The sequence below is a fragment of the Xiphias gladius genome, chromosome 2, assembly GCF_016859285.1.
Source record: "Xiphias gladius isolate SHS-SW01 ecotype Sanya breed wild chromosome 2, ASM1685928v1, whole genome shotgun sequence".
In the NCBI taxonomy this organism is placed as follows: Eukaryota; Metazoa; Chordata; class Actinopteri; order Istiophoriformes; family Xiphiidae; genus Xiphias; species Xiphias gladius.
In genome coordinates, this window is record NC_053401.1 from 14890763 (window position 1) to 14910877 (window position 20115).

Below are 20115 nucleotides of genomic sequence, written 5' to 3' on the forward strand. Positions count from 1 at the left end.
TGTCTAATTTACCCCTACCCCTGTATTTGTTGAATAAAGTTGTTTGAAAAAAAATTGAACTTACACCCCCGGACAGGCCTATTTTACATCACAGGTTAATGGGCAACGTGATTTCCAGGCCAATCTCAAGTCTTTGACACCAAATTATAGTTTGAAGCCATAACTATGTCCAAAAGTGCACTAAAAATCATTAAAACCCACCCAAATGAAAAAACAATTCTATTCTATTTGTGTGTAATTTGACTAAATTACTGTAATTCTAATATTTTCATAATAATCCATATTGTATTTCATGACAAAATGACACACAATGGATTGGTGTAGATGCCGAAGGGCAAATAATAATAAATGAACATGGCTCCTTGAGCATGCTTTCCATCTAGTGGTCAACTCATATTATTGCACTGTTTAAGTTCTTGAAATAATGTGTCACTTGATTCTGCCAGCAGATGGCTTCACAAGCTCACCTGCTGTGTCCCAATCTAATACTAGATACTAGCATACAGGATGTACTAGTTGTCATAGTGTTTTTGCAATTGGTAAACAACAAATCAACCAACTTTTGTACTAACAATAAATGATACAAGACAAGTCAATCTGGATTTAATAGTTTTTTGTTGTTGTTTTTTTTTTTACCTTAGCTGTTCCAGGATCTGTTTCATGTTACTACTTTGAATATACTACATCCTGAAAAACTGCTTACAATTAGTATGTGCTTTTGAACAAAGTTTCTGCTCAGGGTTGTGCAACAAAAAATATTACAGTACCAGTCTGAGGTCATCAAAATGTAATGTCTGTTGAGGGTAAAAGCAGCTGCAGGCCTCTTCGCACTGCATCAACCTGCTTGGGTTTGCTCGAAGCTGGGAGCCTGCTAATCAGATATTAAAACAGCCTACAATCTGAATTATATTGTGTTTTTGGACTGCGTCTGACATTGTAAGCCCAAATATCCCACGGTGAAATGGTGGCATGGCCTTTAGCTTACTAGAAGAGATTTATTTTTATGTCGGATTTACCTCTAGGTTTCTACAAGTAGTGATCAACAGACTCACTACACCCTCCATTACATTAAAAGAGCTGTTAAGAGCACATCAACTACATATTCAAGCTAATATTGACATTACATTCATTTGTCAGCATTGAATAATTAATTAAATTTACAGCTGACAATTCTATTTTAGATGGACATTTTCATTACAGATGCATTACAGAGAGATAGTGAATTAAAAATGGGAAATGAACAGAAGATCACCCGTTCTTTGAGGTTGCAATGTATTGTTTTATTTACAAGAAAATACATTTTCATCTTTAAATGTAAATTGACCTTAGACCATGATTTTGTAACAGATGACCTTTATGTTGATGTACCTCCCTTGATTCTAAGGTTAAAGAATACAGATTTCTACACATGCACAATGAGATCTCAATAAAAGAGGTCTGTGCTAATATTACAGGAATTCAAAATATAAAATAGTTGTATGTTTTGATTGCAAACAAAGTTCTCTGTTAAGTAACTATGTATCAAGTCCAAACTGTGGTAATCCCTGGCTTTGAGGGAGAATCACTGCATGTTGTTTCTGTGGTACAGGACAGTCTAATCGATATCTCAGAAACTCTCAACCTTTCATAAATATTGATGTGACCGTCCTACACCACTGGAATAACATGAAATTTCAATCTGAGAAGCATTTTCTTTCCCCATAAACCCAGTTCAGGCACCATGCGTAGAATAAATCCCCTCTAAAACACCACAAGGTGGCTCTAATAAAATGTTACATGCACTATTAACAAAATTATAAAATTCTCAATTGTCAAAGAAAAAGAAACTTGTATGAACAGACCACATGTATTCATTGTCTTCATAACCTTAGGACTTGCTTTACCATACACGATTGATACATTCAATATCTAACTTACAAAGGTATGATAGAATGAAAGTTTCAGTATCAAAGTATTGGTAGTAAGGATACCATTACTGTATATAGCAGGGTTATACAGTATAGCAGACCACAATAGGCCTGATTTCACTGGTAAGCTATCTTAACTTGTTTCCTTCGGGGATAATAAATGATGAGGTGCCATGTTCAATGATACAGACTTGCAGGAAGCATACTGAGAAGAAGGCCCCTCAGCATTTCCTTATCCCATCTTTTCAGGATGAAATACTGCTTAATTACTGCCTTTTATTCATGCCTATGTATTTTAGGTACTATCTGCCCTTGAGCTGACCTCGTATTCCAGTGTCACTTAGCAGACTCTGTGTCATTCAGCGGCTTGTCTGGCCTCCTGTCGACAGAGTCTGACTGGCAACACAGAAAGATAACGTGTTTCATGTCAGAAACTCTTGCACGTAATGCTGTTTAAAAGGCTTGCCGTGCCATTTTAAAGACCTGCAGTAATGCCCATGATGCTCTCTTGTGTACCAAATGAAAGCAGCATTTTTTGTATTACAAGACCATCACAGAGCATACCACTTATCATTCCTTTAGATATTAAAGGAATTCAGTGACATTTCAGTCATTAATTAGTTTTCTTCTTCAGTCTCAGGATGAGGGCTACAAGATTACCGAAGGAAAAACCTAACTTTTGTTCCCTCTAAATGTGAACTGTCCACTAAAAGTTAAAGGTGGAGGTTTCAACGGTTTAAAATCTCAATGGAGGGAAGATGTGGCACTTTTAGAGATCCTGGATTCAGTCACGGCTCAGGCTTATGAAAGGCCTGGGGGATTCATTAAACTTTGACATGCATACGCAACCAAGTACATTGCAAGTTCCATACCAAATCAGATAATGCAAATTTAGTAATATACCTAAAATTAGTGCTAGTTTTTCCCATTTCTTTGAATGATAATAACAAGCCATGATGTTGTTTGAAATATAGCAGTGTACTTGTTTGTATTCTGCTGATAATGTTACTGATTGTCCATTCAACAAGAAGTCAACACTGACACATGGTGGTGTTGGTGTGCATGTTAACAAAACAGTGGCATATTAACCAGTCAGATGACGTAATATTATTACACTGTGCTAGTCACTCCAGCTTGGAAGTGACAAGGATTGAGTCCTGTATGCAGTTCAGTGTGAGAATAAGATATAAAGAAGTCCTGTTTCCTCTGTTGCAACATCTGGACAATTCATACAAAAACATAAAGATTTCACTATAGCCACATTTCTAATGTGGTCAACAAATTTAAACTAATTCTACAGAGGAAACATTAATTTAAAGGTAAACAAAGTAAGATTTTTAGTATCACACAGCACAAAAACACGACAGAAATTAAATATTTCTGGTTGTTTTTTGCAAGTAAAATGTAGTGATAATTTGTATCACTTGGTAAGCTTTAGGCCCAGGATGAATGAAACCACACATAAAACTCCATTTATGGTGAAATCTGAAGACTATAAATTAATTAATGGCACAATGGAACAGACAATCTCCTATCCCATTTAACTTGATACAATCTGAGGGGCAAAAGTCAGCCTAGTTTACTGTTCCTCAGCCTCTTCGTGCAGGACACAGTACACAGGTCTGAACTATAAAAAGAAAATCTTCTAGAAACATAAGTAGCCACTGCTACAGCTTAAAACAACCACATTAAAACATGGTGTTTTTCATATGAACAAAATAATGTTATGCAAAAAGATACTAATTTCACATTGTCACAACTTCAGATAAGTTGCTGGTAACAAACATGGAGGCTAAATGAGAAAAACAATCTAAATTTGACACCGGTACCTCATGCCAGCCATTAGTGAAGAGGCAGACCACCTGCTGACTTGTGTTTGAGCCAAGAGTGAAAGCAGCTCCAAAGTCTTCAATCTATTAACAAACCTGACCTCTAAGCTTTTTTACTTCTGTTAATTAGCCCAATTATGGAATAAACAAAGTTTCATAACACAATATAGGCTCATATATTATAACGTAATAAAATTTGGAATATAATCTGGCATATTTAAGTGCAAGTAAACATACACTTCAGGATATTAAACGATAATCAGCTTCCATTGTAGAGAGGTGAGAAATAAAGTATTTCTTACACCATTACCAAATTTATATGAAGTTACCTTTCACTGCATATGCTTTTGATTGGCATAGTGTATCAGCTTGTTGTACAGTACCATCATGCATTAATGTGTATTGAAACAGGCTCAAAAGGACTCACAGGGCATGAGTAGCACTGCTGACAAAGCAGAGTCCCAGCAGGCATCTTACACACTGCAGACACAGGAGTGTGTTTTGTGTCAACACAGGGAGAGAGCATCGACAAGAGGCCAGTGTGTGTACATGTATCTTAAAGTTACACTGTCTGAAAGGTACCTGTTCACCCATGTGCAGTATACTTTATATGTGTGACTATTTACAAACAGACCAAACTAACAGCTTGCTCCTGGTCCTCTTCCTTTGAAGAGGGCCTCTTTAGCTCATTGTATTTGTTCAGTAAACCAGAAACCTATAGTTTAGGAGTCAGACCTGCATCACAAATTGCTCTAATAATAGACCTCTTACTGGCTCTTTTTCTTTGCTAGCCTCACGTAAGTCTGCAACTGAACCTATGTCAGTAGTTCAGAGGTCTGCAATAACCTAACAAGGGCTAAGATAAGGTAAAAGGAAAGGGATTGTACTGCGGCTATATACACAAACTGAGCAAAGGCATTTTGTGACATTTTGAAAAATAGTCTCTTTTGACCTTTCGAAAAAAAGAGGTCACGTTTAGTTCAGTTAAAACTGAAGTCTACTGCTAAATTGTAGAGGTAAAAACAAATGTGGATCCTTCAGAATCCAGTATACTGGCCATGGAAAACTGCTTTGGACATCATTTAGTGGTTCTGTATTAAAGGTTTTCTAGCTAAAATTCAGCTATAACTTTATATTACTGTCAGCTACCACAACAAACAAAAACAGCCCTCTAAAAGCAGTAAAGTGCTGCAAAACAAACAAATTAATTATCTTGGTTAATTTAGATCTATCTGGTCTGCCACTTTGAACTGTGGCAAAATGAAGAAAACTGAAGTTGATATATGCTCAAATAAAACATTTAAAATCTACAACCGAGTATGCAGTCGATGTGCGTCACATGTGGGGAATAATACTTGTGACTCCACTTCATTCACCCCCTCCACTTCTCCGCTGAAGCAGAGCAAAGGAAAGATTAAAAGAAGAGGGAGAGAAGAGAGGAGAGCTAAAAGACTAGTTTCCATTAAAAGATCTCCGGCTTTCTACACAAGCAAAAATACCTCAGCCTGAACAAAATACTAACAAACCCCCTCCAGATTTCTTTTTCTTTCATTGCCTCTTAGTCTCCCACACTCTCCTCTCGTCCTCCCCCCACTTCCTCTCTGCTCTTTCCCCTTGGTCTCTTTTCCTCTCTAGGCCTCTTCTGCCCTCTCCTCTCTCTCTCTCTCTCTCTCCCCAGTTGTTTTGAGGACAGAGTCATCTCCCAGGATCTTGCAGAGCTCGTTGAGACGATGTTGCATCTCGGGAATGCCAGCCAGCTGGGTCTCCAGTCGCTGCTTCTCCTCAGTGAGGGAGAGGCGTGTCGCTGTGTCCAGCTGCTCAAAGCGCCAGCCTCCCTCCCCGTCGAACTGCAGCAGGTGGGTATGGTACTTCCTGGAGGTCGATAGGAAGGATTTAAAGCGCAAGAGTGAAAAAAAATTTGCGTCTTTCAACAGTTTAAAATTTTAGGGTGTGTTGAAAAGTGTCCGAACTCTTTTGAGTTCAGCTGAGTTCCTTTCTACTACATTTCTGTTTTATTGAATGAACTAGAACATTTTCTTTGTCTTACCAAAGGGAGGGTCTGTGTGTGATGGAGAGCAGGGAGATGCCGGCATCCTTGGCAGCCTGGAAAATCTTTCCCTCCGCATCAATGCTCACAGCACTGGTGCACTCATCCAACAGGGCATATTTAGGCCTGCCATACACAGGGGATATGGTTTTAATAATTGCTATCCATCCAGCTGGTAATTAATGAGACTGGTTATATAGTTAGATCATGTGCATACACAAAAAGTTAGAAAATAACAAACCCCAGATGAAAAACTAACATTGCTAAAATACTACTGACTTTTTATTTTATTTTATGATTTTTTTCTTTCTGATAAGCTGATATGATTTAAGTGATATTTTAATTTGGTGAGTCATGTTTGCATGGTAAGGCTGATCGGAATGTCATCAGTTTTGCAGGTACTTAGTCACCAAACTTTTGGACAAATTAAAATTTTGACCTGATGATGGTATTACAAATCATTCTGAGGGAGGCATGAATGTCTATACCAAATTTTCTGCCAATCCATCAAATAGTTTTAGAGATATTTTAATCTGGACCAAATCAGTTGACCAACATTGCCATCCCTAGAGTCTTGCTAGAGTGGGCAAAAAAGGCTTATTGTTTGTGTCAGAAGTAAAGTGGTGGGTTTACGCTCCAGGTCTGTCATATGTCGAGTGTATGATGGCTAAACTGCCCTCAGTGTAATGACAAAACACTGCTTCTCCTTACTTCTGGTAAAACATGCGAGCCATGCCCATCCTCTGCTTCTCGCCTCCTGACAGCACATCCTTCCAGTCCAGCTCAGCATCCCAGCCTGGACAAAAAAGAAGACGTTATACAACCTTGAGAGCACTTGCTACCAAGATGTTATGCTATTTTGGGACTAAAGATAATGAGAGCAAATATTTTCCAGTTATATACATATCATGTTGGAGATGTCTGGAACAGCATTTAGAGGGTGATGGGACACAAAGATTTTTCAGTGCAATTGTAAGAAAGTATATAGACCTATTTTATGGTGGAAACTCTGGGATGCATTATACTTTTACATGAAGAGTTAATCAAAAATATATTTTGAGCAATGTAATGAATAATTAAAATTTAAACAGACAGGTTTTATAGACTGTTTTTATGTGGTTGTTGTTGCCAACAGCCATCAAAAAGGAGGAGAACAGCACTGAAAGACTGATATCTGATGTTTGCTAAAAGGTTTAACCGGTCCAGGTGCACTGTGTAACAATCAGACTGCTTTCCCCTGTAGACGGTGACATTTACAAGATGAAACAGACAATCCCTGGCAATTAGGTTATATTGCATACCTACATCCGTGACTGCATATGCTTGAATTAATCTCCGTGCATGATGAAGACCTTTCTCAGCATTTTCACAGTGCAGCCATTCATACATTAAACCCTCTTGCAGCTCTAAGCTTTGTATATTAGTTGGCTTTCAACAATAGGCCTGTTTGTTTGGCAATGATAGAAGAGTGGCTGCCAATTAGCCATAGACTCAAGTTTAAGTATAACAAGTATTACCCACATATAAGAGCATGAGCTCACGCTTCTGGCTGGTACATGTACATAACCTAGTCTGATCTCAAAAAACCAAAAAACCTGGCTGCAGTTACAGTTTACAAATTTTAAATGATTTGAGTCAAATTTTATAAGTTGTAACACTAAAAGATGACTGATTTTGTAGATCAACAAAATATTACCAATTGTCACTGACTTCATTTCAAAGTAGTATTGAATCAGACTCAGATTTGTAGTAGTGGCTAATCGTTATTTTGCCTGATGGTTATTTTGTTTATTTTGTATGGTTGATGGTTAATTTGTCTGATGGTATATTGTGTGTTTTTATCTTGTTTTGAAGTAAGTTTGAGTTGTCAAAAATGTTACCTGCGCTATTTTAAGCTTTTGTGTAGTTTTCTTCAGCCTTTCACTTGAAACAAACAGCTCAAATCTTTGTAAAGATGTCTTTATTACTTATCCTACCTCCTTCTCTGGTCACAATATTGTTGAGGTTGACTATGTCCAAGATGACCTCCAGGTCCTTGTCACTCATGCCTCTAGCAGCCATGTCCTCCACAGAGTCTGGGTAGATCACCTGGTCCCGTAGAGAACCCATTGACATATAGGGCCTGGAGAAACACACACACACACACACACACACACACACACACACACACACACACACACACACACACACACACACACACACACACACACACACATCTCATTGAGTGTTTCTTTCTTAACCCCTTGTTTCATTAAGTGCTTCTGACACTAAAGAAAAGAACAAGCTGACAAAGACTGTGTGACTGTACAAAGGGGCACATTTTTTACACACTTAAAAAACTAATGCTATAAGAAAAAGAAACCCATTATACTTCTGTTGTTTCTATTTCAGATAGTGTACACGATTCTGTTACAGCTGCCAGGTGCCCGTCTCATTCAATGTATAAAATATTTACTGCTCTGCAGGAGGGAGTCTGCTGAGTCTGCAGCTCTAAGCAGCCCTCAGTAAGATTATATCTGAAGGTTTATTTTGGCTCGCTGATCATTTTAACTGTTACAAATTCAGAAAAACAAACAAAAATGGGAAATGGGCAGTTTCATTAATACACCTTAGTACATAAACAACTAGAGCTGAAACAATAAATTTTTTGGTCGACTGACATAAAATTAATCTGCAACTATTTTGATAATCACTTAATCATTGCAGTAACTGTTCAAGCAAAAATGTCAAAATTTCACTGGTCCCAGATTCTCAAATGTGACTATCTGATGCTTTTGTATGTCGCCTGTGATAACAAACTAAATATTTTTGGGTTTTGGGACTGGTCGTCGGATAAAAGAGTACATCTGAATATATTAACTTGAGTTGGGGAAACTGTGATCAGCATTTTTCACTTTTTCCTGACAAGGAAAAAACTATTCATTGTGAAAATGATGTGCGGATTTATTGATAATGAAGATAATTGTCAGTTGCAACCCTCTAGTTAATGATATATATTGATATACTCAGCCTACGAGCCCATAACATATCAGGTGATTTTTATTCCTTAACGGTCAGTAGCTAAACTTTGGATAATTCCAGTTACCCTTAATCATTCAACAGAGCTATCACAGATTACTAGAGCAAATGATGCACTGTGGGGATACCTGTGAAATTGATGTGCAGATTTTGTTATCCATACTTTATGAAGACAATCCACTGATGATACTTAGTGTCTACAATACAAGTGACTACAATACAGCTCGCAAAACTGTCAAGTAAGATAGACAAAAGTCTCAGATAGTTTCACCTTGTGGTCTTTAAAACTGATTTTCCTATATATCCTTATAAGAAGTATAATGAAGAAATTGTTGTAACTTAAAGTATTTCAAGCCTTGTATGGGTGGTAAATATTTCACTATGACCAGTGCTCTAGTTTGCCAGCCACACACACACAGGTCCTGTTACAATGGGAAACATTACTGGTAGGGCTCACCAGTAACTTAACCCCGTACCCTACAGTTGTTTTGGTACAACTCACTGCTGTGTGATATTGGAATTTTGGATGTGTGAGAGTGCGAGTTAGTGTGTATACCTCTGAGGGATGTAAAACATATATTGTGGAGAGGGCTTGTGTAGTCGGCCGCCATAAACAGGCCACAGGCCGCTGAGGATCCTGAATAGAGAGCTTTTCCCACAGCCGTTAGGCCCCGTGATCAATAGGTGCATGCCCTCCTCAACCTGAAATGGAGGAACAATTTATTAATCCTCCTGGAGTGGAGTATCAGTGGGTGTGTGGCTTTTGATGTGCAGCATACAACTACTTCACATTACACATAGGAGATCTGAAATGTAAAGACAAGAAGACGTCTTGTGAACAAAAATTCTCCTCAGAGATCCTTGCTTTTTATGAGAATACAATCTATTTGTTCTTCATCTCTGAAACTTAACCACACTGAATTACAGCCGGAAGTCAGATCTAAGTGTTTGGAGATGTCACTAAATGCCTCTAGTTCGACAGCAGCTAGCCAGCTGACAGGACAGCCGCACAGCATATACTGCTTTCTATCTCTTAAAGTAGAGAAACAATGAAAAAAGAAAAAATCAACAAAGTGAACACAAAACTGAAGAAATAATTATGTTCTGAATGTAGCTTTGAAGCAAAAAATCAGCAAAAAGTGTCAGCATACCAAAAAAAGTAAATCAAAGTGAAAGCTACAGCATCGTAACTGCGTTATATATTTCCCTCAATATTTATATCCAAACCATTAAAATGGATAGCAAATACAGGTTTAAAAACAGGTTAAAGAAGATATTTTAACAGTGAGATATATGAAACAAACCTTCTGCAAAGTAGGTATTATTATTATTAACTAAATGGTAACATTCTACAAGAGGAGGATAGAGTGTTAACAGAGGAGGATAGAGTGAGCGATCACTGTACAAACCTACATGCATCATTACTTTATAAGTAACTGGTTTCCATTAAGAGGTAAAAGTAGTCCAAATATTGTAAATAAAGATAAATAAAAAAGTATCTCATTACTAAGTTATTTATGATGCTTGCCCTAGGTTTGGCTAGCTTTATTTTAGTAGTGTAAACATATTTTTCTACTATCTACCAAGTCAATGTCAGCAGGGTAATCAGGTATATCGACCTCAACACTGCTTGGTGCAGTTTGAGGCAGAGATCTGTTAGCATAAGCTGCTTGTGTTGTTTGAAAGCATAACTCCAAGAGGAAAATCTTTTATTTATTTATTTTGAAATCGGGGTCAGGGGTTCTGTTAAAGTCGTGATCATTACTCTGCAGATGTTAAAACAAAGTCATGAAGCGGATAGCAAACTGATAGCGTGGTTTAACTAAGCTAGGCTTAACATGATGTTAGCCAGCTAAAATCATCCTGTTAATTAAAGAATTAACTTTTCACAAGTTAGCTGATAAAGATCAGCTAACTTGTGAAAATTATATAAACTGAATTTGATGATACCTTATTGTGTTCTCATCGAAAAGCCTTATTATGTTGACGTTTCTCAATTGGTGCCTCTGAGCAAAAGAATAATTTGTGAATTCCCCTTGAAAAATCTTTGTCATGTTCCAGCTAACTGTGAATAAATTTGCACTCGCACAGTTTTGCTGCGCTCTGACAGCAGAATTAAGAGCCAGCTTCGAAAAATCCAGGATTTTGTCAAATTATTAGCAAAGAAATCAACCTAACTCAATTATCTGAAGAACAGGGACGTCTGAAGAACAGGGACATAAGCAGAAATTCAAAATAGATAAAAATGCAAAATGTGGACAATTTTTATATATATGGGGCAGCCCCTCAGGAGGGATGGTGCACTACACAGTGGGTTATATGTCTATAGGAATGGGTATCGCTATCCTAATAACATTTGAAGCGTTTGGATAGTGACATGTGACTATTCTTAAGCACTATTGTGTCATTTTAAGCACCACAAAAACCACTAATTGCAGTAGCCAACTGCCTGAGGGGAGCAACACGATCACACCCAAAGGATGTATCTCTTTCCTAATGAGACAGCAGAGGATTGTTCTTAAATGCTAATAAACACCACCTAGACCTAAATCCTTAAGGGGTTTGATGATGAAGTAGGGTTCAGAGAAAAGCTGAAACTCTTGAGTGTGTAAATATAACAGCTATTATTAATATATAATATAAAGGGGAGTTTGGTATTGGAATAAAAAACCAATCCGGTGCTTTTTCATGTGTGAGTCCATTTAACTAAAAAGACTACAGCAAAGGAACACTTTTCAGTACAAGAAAAATGGCCAAATACCGTAGACCAGAAGAGAATAGAGTAGAGCTGTCTCACCTTAAATTTCAAGCAAGACACTACTACATCCCCATTGGGTGTGATAATTGGTACATTTTCACACACAATGCCTTTGTCGACATCTATCACTTCACCTGGAGACACAAAGGAGAGAAAGACAGAGAAGAAGGATCAGAAAAACAGAGTGACCGTGTATTAAAGTGGTAATAAAGGATTAGACTCTCTCAGCCAGGGCATAAGCATGGATATGGATGGGATAATACCTACATAGCAGGATTTATGGGATTGTAAATAACAAAAAAATCCCTCTTTACTTCACTTATCACTTCTCCTAACGGTGCTCTCCAACAGGAGACTCATTTTGGGGTCAAATGATGTTTACACAAGGATATTTATGCAATTAATCCAGCCTTTGACCTCGATGCTGTTGATTCCTTGTAATGTCATGTTGGTGATCCAGGAATTTATCTGCTTATGCAAGGTGCCCCACATAAGGGTTCGACTAAATGCATAACATGTGGAATGTGTTTAAAGTGAAATTGTAGCCTCTAGTCACTGGGTAATAGAAGCCCATTTCTACAAAACCAGTAAAATGAGATGCTCTGGAGATGTAACTATATCTTAACCTAACTCACATATTATCCTTTAACTCAATGATGATGTTTTCTAATTTTGACTACTTTAGACAATCAAATCTATGGAGAAATAGTGGGCGGCGTGGTTGACAATAAACCATGGATGTAACACTGACTACTATTTGACTTGAGTTGAGATTATTTAAGTGAACACAATGCACTGGAATGAACTAACCACAGCCTCTAGCTTGCTCCATAATGCAGAAGTGGTAAAAGTTTGCCCAATTTAGCAACAGTAGCCAGAGGCGTTCAGAGGATGGGATTAGCAAATTAGGCTGGTAACTACCTGTTTCCCTCTTTCAGTATATTTTAATACAGAAGAAGGTATATTTGTGTGTACTACACAACAGGCCTACCCTTTATCTCCAATGGTCCCTCTATGTGCATCTCAGGCTTGCTCTTCTTCTCTGCTCCGGTTGTGGCTGATAGAGAGGAGCGCTTGTAAACACACCTCTGGACGTCCTTGAACACCTCAAACATGTTGTGGACCCGTGCAGTGTAGCCTGCCAATTCTGTGACCTGTCCCAAACAAAAACACACACAAAAAAAAAAAACAGGAGTCAAAGGTCATTCTATGGTAAATGTCAGATGGATGTTAGCATGACCCAAGAAAACATCACACTGTGATAAACAGGTCACTGACATTGCTGTGTGGAGATAAATATTTGTGTGAGTTTGTTTTAGTGGTAATTCTCAGCCAAGGGTACTTCTGCAGTTGCGAGGGAGTATGTGGAGAAATTGTACAGCAAATCAACTCGTTTGAAAAAAAAAAAAGATAATTACAATGTGATAAAAAAAAAAAATCAACCAATTGAGTCAGCTGTAACACCTCAACACAAGTGTTGTGATTGAGAGTGTGTGAAAACTAGTTAGAAAGCGAGTAGAAAAGTCTGAACAGTTTGTTAAATGTAATGGATAAATGGATGAAATAATTAGCTGACAATCATGACAAATGATTGAAATAGTTAGCTAAAGGTAATGTGTATGTGGCTAAATAGTTAGCTAAAAGTAACTGTTAAATGTTGAAACTGATAACACTATCTAAAAGTGAACAGTTTAAATAGTTTGCTAAAAGTAATAGTTAAATGCTTGAAATGTCTAAAAGAAATGGTTAAATAGCTGAAATAGTTAAAAGTAATGGATAAATGGCTGAAATAGATAATGCTACCTAAAAGAAAACACTTTAAATAGCTAACCTAGCTAAAAGTAATTAATATATGGTTAAAATAGTTACATAAAAGTAATGAAAAATTGTTGAACTAAATGCAATGGATAAATCGCTGAAATAGATAATGCTAGCTAAAATTAAACAGTTTAAATAGTTATCTAAAAGTAATGGATAAATGTTTGAAATAGTTATCTAAAAATAATGGTTGAAATGGATAGCTAAAAGAAAGGAATAAATGGTTTAAATAGATAGCTAAATTGTTGAAAAAACCAGCTGAAATTGTTTTTAAAAAATGGAAAATAGTACTTAATAGTTAATATAGCTGATGGATAAATTAAATAAAAAAGGTTTTGAAGCATTGTGTTAGAATTTGTAAGTGTGTGTTCAACAATGTACAACAGTGTTTAGCTAATACCAAAGTCACAAAGTGGATGCGATGTTTACCAGCTGCGACAGCGTGGCTGGTATTGTTTTTGACTTATGAGTCTGCGTGTGTGTGTATGTGTGTGTGTGTCATCATGGCAAAGTGTGATCCTGGAAACATCTGATGTAGCGGAACTACCACAGAGGTGGTTTTGAGCACTCTTCCAGGCGTTTATATGTCTGTCTGTGGACAGATTTGTCACCGCAATAGCGTCAAAACGGTGCAAGATACAGTCACAAAACTTTATAGCGGTATAGTTGGGATCAAAATTAGGGCTGAGTTCGAAGATGATTTTGGTCCGAGCATGGGTGCCGGATGTAAGGGGGTTAGAAGTAGGGAAGGGGGCATTGGCCCCCGGCCCACTTTTGTTTTAAGTCGCAAATCACTGTATTCCAGTTTCAATCATTGCAGTCCACTCTAAGACATTAGGCAAAACTACAGACCATCTTGCAATGGGATCACACCCGCTGTAACGCCTGTCAATAATCGCAAGGTGATCTCTAGAATTAGGACTGTATTTCTTTATTTACTTTTAACCACCAAGAGTATACACCTGGATCACTTATAATCTCCCAGAGTTGCATGTTCTTCTGTGTTTGTTTACAGTGTGTAGAGTGAGCACACACAGTCACACATTCATACCCACACACACAGATGTAAAAACCTGCTGTTGATAATGTGTAATGGCTTCTTGGGGACAGGGTGAATGAAAAAGCATATTAAAAAGTATCTAAATTATTTTAGAAAACACAGATACACAGAATGTCTTTAAATATGAATAAAATCATTTAATAAAATTTAGAAGATGTACAAGAGCAATTGCAATCATTTTAACAGCAAAGAATTAGGTAAACACATGATAAACACAAAATGCACTAAGGTGAAAAAAGGAAAGGAGAAAAAAATATATCTTTATAAGCAACTGGAGAGGGTTCTGCATTAAATATAATAAAACTCATACGGAAAAGAGGAAAAAAATTAGAAAAATCACCCTCTTGCTTTGGCTTTGGTGCTGCACCCTGCAGAGAGACAATGCAGGCTGTTGACACAGCTTGATTGTATTAAACAACAAACACCGATTCGGGGAATTCATGGAAACCATGTGGGCCTGCAGGGATGTGACTGGCTCAAAGAAAGAAGAAAGCAAACCACAAATGAAATAAAATGTGTATAAAGAGGGAATGGCATGGATGACTTTGTCCTCATGTGAAAAGGTGAAGAAAATATGTTTTAATTAAGCACCAACAACTTACTGCAGCTTTCTATTAGGATATACTACATTACTGATAATAAAACGTGTTCCATCAGTTTCCTAAATAATTTAAAGCTCAGCATTGGGGAATAGGCAAGTGAAAAACCAACATAGAGCCAATAACCAGCTATTAAGATTAATTTAGAAACTTTGTTACTTTTAATATAAAAAGACACATTTTTTTGTAAATTACAGTTTTAACACTGTTTCTTTGACATTTAGTCCGATTATGTGCAGGTACAATATGTTTGGTTTTGTCTTTAAAGATTATGGGCATAAAGACTGACCAAGTGAATACTACTTAGGTTCTTGTTCTAACCAGCATGTGCATGTATAAACACACACACAGACACACATAACACCAAGATTCACTGCTTGCTGACCTACAGTGACATTAAAGGCAGTAGATACAGTTTTGAGGAATTGATGACCATTAAAGATTCCTGTATTCAATTATATTCCAATGATCAGATCTAATGCAGTCTAACACATCAAAGGACCAATCTGGTTATACACTTGGATTATACAGCATAAATTTTCAGAGAATTTTCATAGACAATTTTTAAAGCTTTGAAAAAGAAACGACAAAGGCTAATAGACAGGGCTCAATTCTAGATGGGGACAGAACATGCCAGCGGAGTAAAAAAGGAAAATCTACAAGGTGAGTAACAAACTACCACGAGTTGGGACATGATCTCTCACATACACAACAAAAAACAAATACAGTCTGTACACTGTCATATAAAATAGGCAGATTGTTTGGAGGCGTGAGCAGGGCACACTGCCTCAGGAATGTGCTCCATCCCTGCTGACTGTTAAATTGCACACACAGTCGCACATCTCTTGGCCTTGCATGCAGGGGCTTGCTGCTGCTCACAGTACTCAACAGACACTCAGAATGGAGCTGCACGCAGGCTACAACTCACATCTCCAGGGGAAGTGTTTAGCACCAGATAGTTGCAATAAAATGACAGTCATGACAATCTGCTCTGCCGCAGACTTGCATATTACTGAAATAAAACAATTCACTTGGAACATTTTTAAAATTTTGCAGCAGTTTAAGCCATCTCTGTGTTTGTAGGATCGAGCTTGTGCACATTCTGGTGTGGATAAAGTGGAACAATGGGAAGGTTTTGAGAAGAGGTGACTGACAGTAAAGGAAGCAAACAACAACCCGCTACACTTTTAAAAGTTTCAATTCCTCCTCCTCACCACAAGCGCAGACTGCTAAAACTTTCTTGTTCACAGATAAGTCCGACATCCTGTGCAAGTTCACTTGACTTTTAGCTTGGAAAAAATACATGCCAAAACACAGGGTGGGCATATGATCAAAAGTAGACAAGTACAAACCAGCTGCACTGCAATACAGCTTTACCACAAGTGTGCCGCAGCCAAATCCTCTTATGGACCTCAAAATGCAGCCTGAGAGAGAGAATGCATGAATGGGCCTTGCTATTTTTCTGGATTAAAATGCAACAAGAGATCAGGGATTTGGCCCTCAGTGAACAAGGCCTTTCATTCACTGACTTCTTTCTTAGCTTTTTTCAGTCTGGACTTAAACACATTCCTGTGCATACAAGGTGAGTTTCACACGGAGGAAGAATGGGGAGAAAGATGGACATACAAAATGCATCTGTCAGTCATTCTGTCTCTGCATTCATCCATCCCTACTATCCATCTGTTCGACTGCTTGTCCATGTAAACACTGGCCAATGAAATGACCCAACCCCCCATGCTTATGCATTTGTCAATCATATGAATATCTGAAACTCTACTGACAAATCACATATGTGTTGCTATGGTGGAAACTTGGCTCTTACTGTTTAGCCCTTGATCAGAAAACTGAAGGGCTGATCCACAATCTATTTTCATTTTTATGAAACTGTCAAGTGGACTATTTTCTATGTCTGGCAGGTCCCCCGATATTACCCCTACAGCACTGATGAATACATAAACACAAAAAGCTGCAAAAATGTGACAAAAATTCCTGAATAGAGAATATTTCACAAATAGTGAATAAATTCCTATTGCAATTTCCCAGAGCCCAAGGTGAGGCCTTCAAATGCCTTGTTTGGTCTGATCATCATCATATTCAGTTTACAATGATATAAAGAACAGCAGCAAATTCTCACATAAAAAAAACTACAACCAGAGTATGTTTGACATTACTGTTTGAAAAATGACAAAAAATAATTGATTATCAAAATTGTTGTACATTATTTTTCTGTTGATTAACTAATTGTTTCTAAATAAGTGTGCAGTGCAGTTATCTAGGCACATTGGAGGTCCATCATAGCTTTTTAGAATGGCTACATTCAAAGATGGGGCAAGATCCATGGTTTTTGTGAATAACTATGATAATTAAGGGCAATCAATAGCTTGTTTTACAGCCTACTGTATATGTGTTAATTAAATGCATTTGCAGTGACTACCTTTTTATTTTGTAATGACTTTTGCTTGGTATTTCCAGTAAAAAGTGATGTCTTTAATTCTAAACTTTTAACAGAAAACAGGTTGAAAGACAAAGAAAGGAAAGCCTCTGAAGGAGAGACAGATAATCCCCCCCCAAATTATTTTCATTTAAAGACATACTGCACTCCAGCATTGTTACATTAACTCAGCATACAGAAGTGTCCTCACCTCTTTGTAGGAGGACATGATCCTCTCGATGGCATCGGCTCCTGAAGCCAAAAGGTTACGGGCGGTTGTGAAAGCCTCTGTCCTCTCACTCACCATCACCTGTGTCTGACCATCTGCTGTTTCTGGAGGATGGACAGAGAGACAAAAGACAGGGGAGGGAACAACACAAGTGGTTTAAGAAACTTGGAAACGATAGATATGTTTACTTAAACAGAAAAACTTTAGCTCTGTTTTACTGTAAATGAAAGTCTGTGTCTTCCCCATGTGAGCTTGTTGACAACACATTACCACAAGTGTGTATTTTGTGACAAAATCAAGAGTGTATTTATACAGTAACCCAGCCTGGACTTAATTACTAGAAGACAGTGTTTGGAGCCCCTCGTGGCCTCCTTACCGTTGTCAGCGAAGCCAGTGGCTGTGATGATTGGCACGGCCACCATGACGAGCCCACTGCTGCTCCATACATACTTCATGAGGAACTGCTCGATCATAATGTACCAGAGACGCTTGGACAGGATCAGGTTCATCTGGTCCGCCAGAGCCCGGTAGCACTTCTGCAGCTGACGCATCTCCACCTGCAATGGACAGTATATTACAGTATATAGCAGAATACTGACTTCAGAACACAAAAAAAGCATGGGATGCGATTATTGAATTAATCTAAGCGTGAACCTGTATTGACTGAAGTCACTGTCATCACAAATCGGCCTGTTTGTGTGCAATAATTAATCTGTTTACACTGATATGCACATGTTATGACATTATATTAACTTTTTTACTGGTTTTGGTTAATCTAGATAATCTAAAATGTGTCATGTTGTCTATATAAAGATTTAACCTGTAAAAATGCCAAGGTTGGAATAAAGGGTAAACAGAACAATATTAATTGTTAAATTTATTTAATATAGTTAACCCAAGTCTGGACTACCAACCGAGCAAAGTGGGCAACTGCCCCAGAGCCTGAGACCTCCAGGGGCCCCCAGAGCCCCAGATTTACTGTGTGAGTTCCTTTTTGGTAATTGAGTACTTGCACATTTATTTGGAGATTTGTACCACTAAGGAACAATATCTACCGGTAGTAGATACAAGGTAGTGTTCCAGTGTATTAATACTGGTTGGTTTCTGGGTCTCTGTGCAAAATACAGTGACGCTGTGTGCAGTGGACTTAAAGGGAACTTGGAGGCCATTTTTTGCCCCAGGACCCACAAACAGGATAATCACACCATGATTTAACCCAGCTATGTAGACTGGCCAAATGTTAAATTGGACTTTCATACTGAGAAACATAATAGCACATGATATTTTGATGATCTATTGATGGGAAATATGAAATTATTTTTGTTGTATCTCATACTGATCACAACTGGAAATTATAGTTAATTACCAACACATCATGGCTTATAATGATGCTACATACCAACCACAATAAAAGCAACCTCTATATTCTACATATGTCATCATTCAACCCTGCATACCTTATGTCCCCTGTAGAAAGCTATTTCCTCAGCATTTGCAATGATCCTGGAGTGTACATAGCGCAGATAGCCCTTCCTGTTAGCCTCCTCGGCCACCAGTTTACCAAACCTAGGCGAGCAGGCACGCAGGACCTTCGCCGTGGCAAAGACTACCAGCCCGGCCAGCAGGGTGGGCCCGCTGGCGTTGGCCCCCCTGGACCTGGCAGTCTGAATCAGCGTATAGGAGGTCAGCATCACATCCAGTATAGGCTTGGTGAGGTTGGAATAGAGATGAGCCACCGACTGAGAAAACATCATTACGTCCTCAGTGAGAGACTGATCTGGGTTGGCGAGCCTCCCGTCCATGTTGCTAACTTTGTAGTAGGTCTGATCGGTGAAGTAGATCCGGTACGCATGGTTCACCAGTCGGGTGCGGAAGGCCAGAGCCAGTTTGCACTCCAGGTACCGGATGGCGCTGTTAACAAATGTGGCCGGGATGGCAATGAGGAGCCATTTGATCAGCTGGATGATGAAGCTCTTGGGTTTCTTTTCCACGATCGTTTTCACAATTTTGCCGTCCAAGCTTGCCACGTATATAGACAGAAACGTCCTGGATATCAGTGCCACCGAGTGCAAGGAAAGCAATCCAAGCTCCTTGGATACAAGCTTAGGAAAGAGGATTTTACCAAGTTCGAGGATCTGCTTGAAAAATTCTGCATTTACGCCCGGGGATATATTCCTTGGGTCCTTAGTATCTATTTGTGTTTTTCCCGAAAAAGTGGAGCCGTTCTCCGCCTTTGAAACCCGACGATTATTCCTGGGATCTTTGTTTTTGCTGAGCTGCTTGCAGATGATGGGATACAGTGTTCTGACACCGTAAGCAGCAGCCGCAAGAAACACGGCTCGCTTCGCCGCAGCGGTGCGGTCCCATCTCACTTTAGACGCTGCATCGAGGATGTTGGACATTTTTCAAATGTTAGTCG

General features: G+C 38.4%; 1 protein-coding gene across 1 annotated transcript; it reads right to left on the minus strand.

Moving 5' to 3' along the window:
* Positions 1–1279: 1279 nt before the first annotated feature.
* Positions 1280–20115, minus strand: LOC120799689 (ATP-binding cassette sub-family D member 2-like). Its single transcript, XM_040144962.1, has 10 exons — positions 19154–20115; positions 18073–18253; positions 17679–17800; positions 12551–12713; positions 11599–11693; positions 9358–9503; positions 7760–7905; positions 6495–6579; positions 5784–5909; positions 1280–5608 (listed from the first exon to the last, which is right to left on the minus strand). Exons 1-10 carry the CDS (start codon positions 20096–20098, stop codon positions 5368–5370), a joined length of 2250 nt encoding a protein of 749 aa, XP_040000896.1. The 5' UTR covers positions 20099–20115; the 3' UTR covers positions 1280–5367.

Bases quoted from the DNA above. Each gene is read 5' to 3' on its own strand.
- LOC120799689 (XM_040144962.1), bottom strand. From the start codon at position 20,098: ATGTCCAACATCCTCGATGCAGCGTCTAAAGTGAGATGGGACCGCACC. The intron at 11,694-12,550 runs GTAGGCCTGTTG...TTGTGTCTCCAG, and splicing joins GGGACCATTGGAGATAAAGG to GTGAAGTGATAGATGTCGAC. The intron at 7,906-9,357 runs GTATACACACTA...GTGTTTCTCCAG, and splicing joins ATGTTTTACATCCCTCAGAG to GCCCTATATGTCAATGGGTT.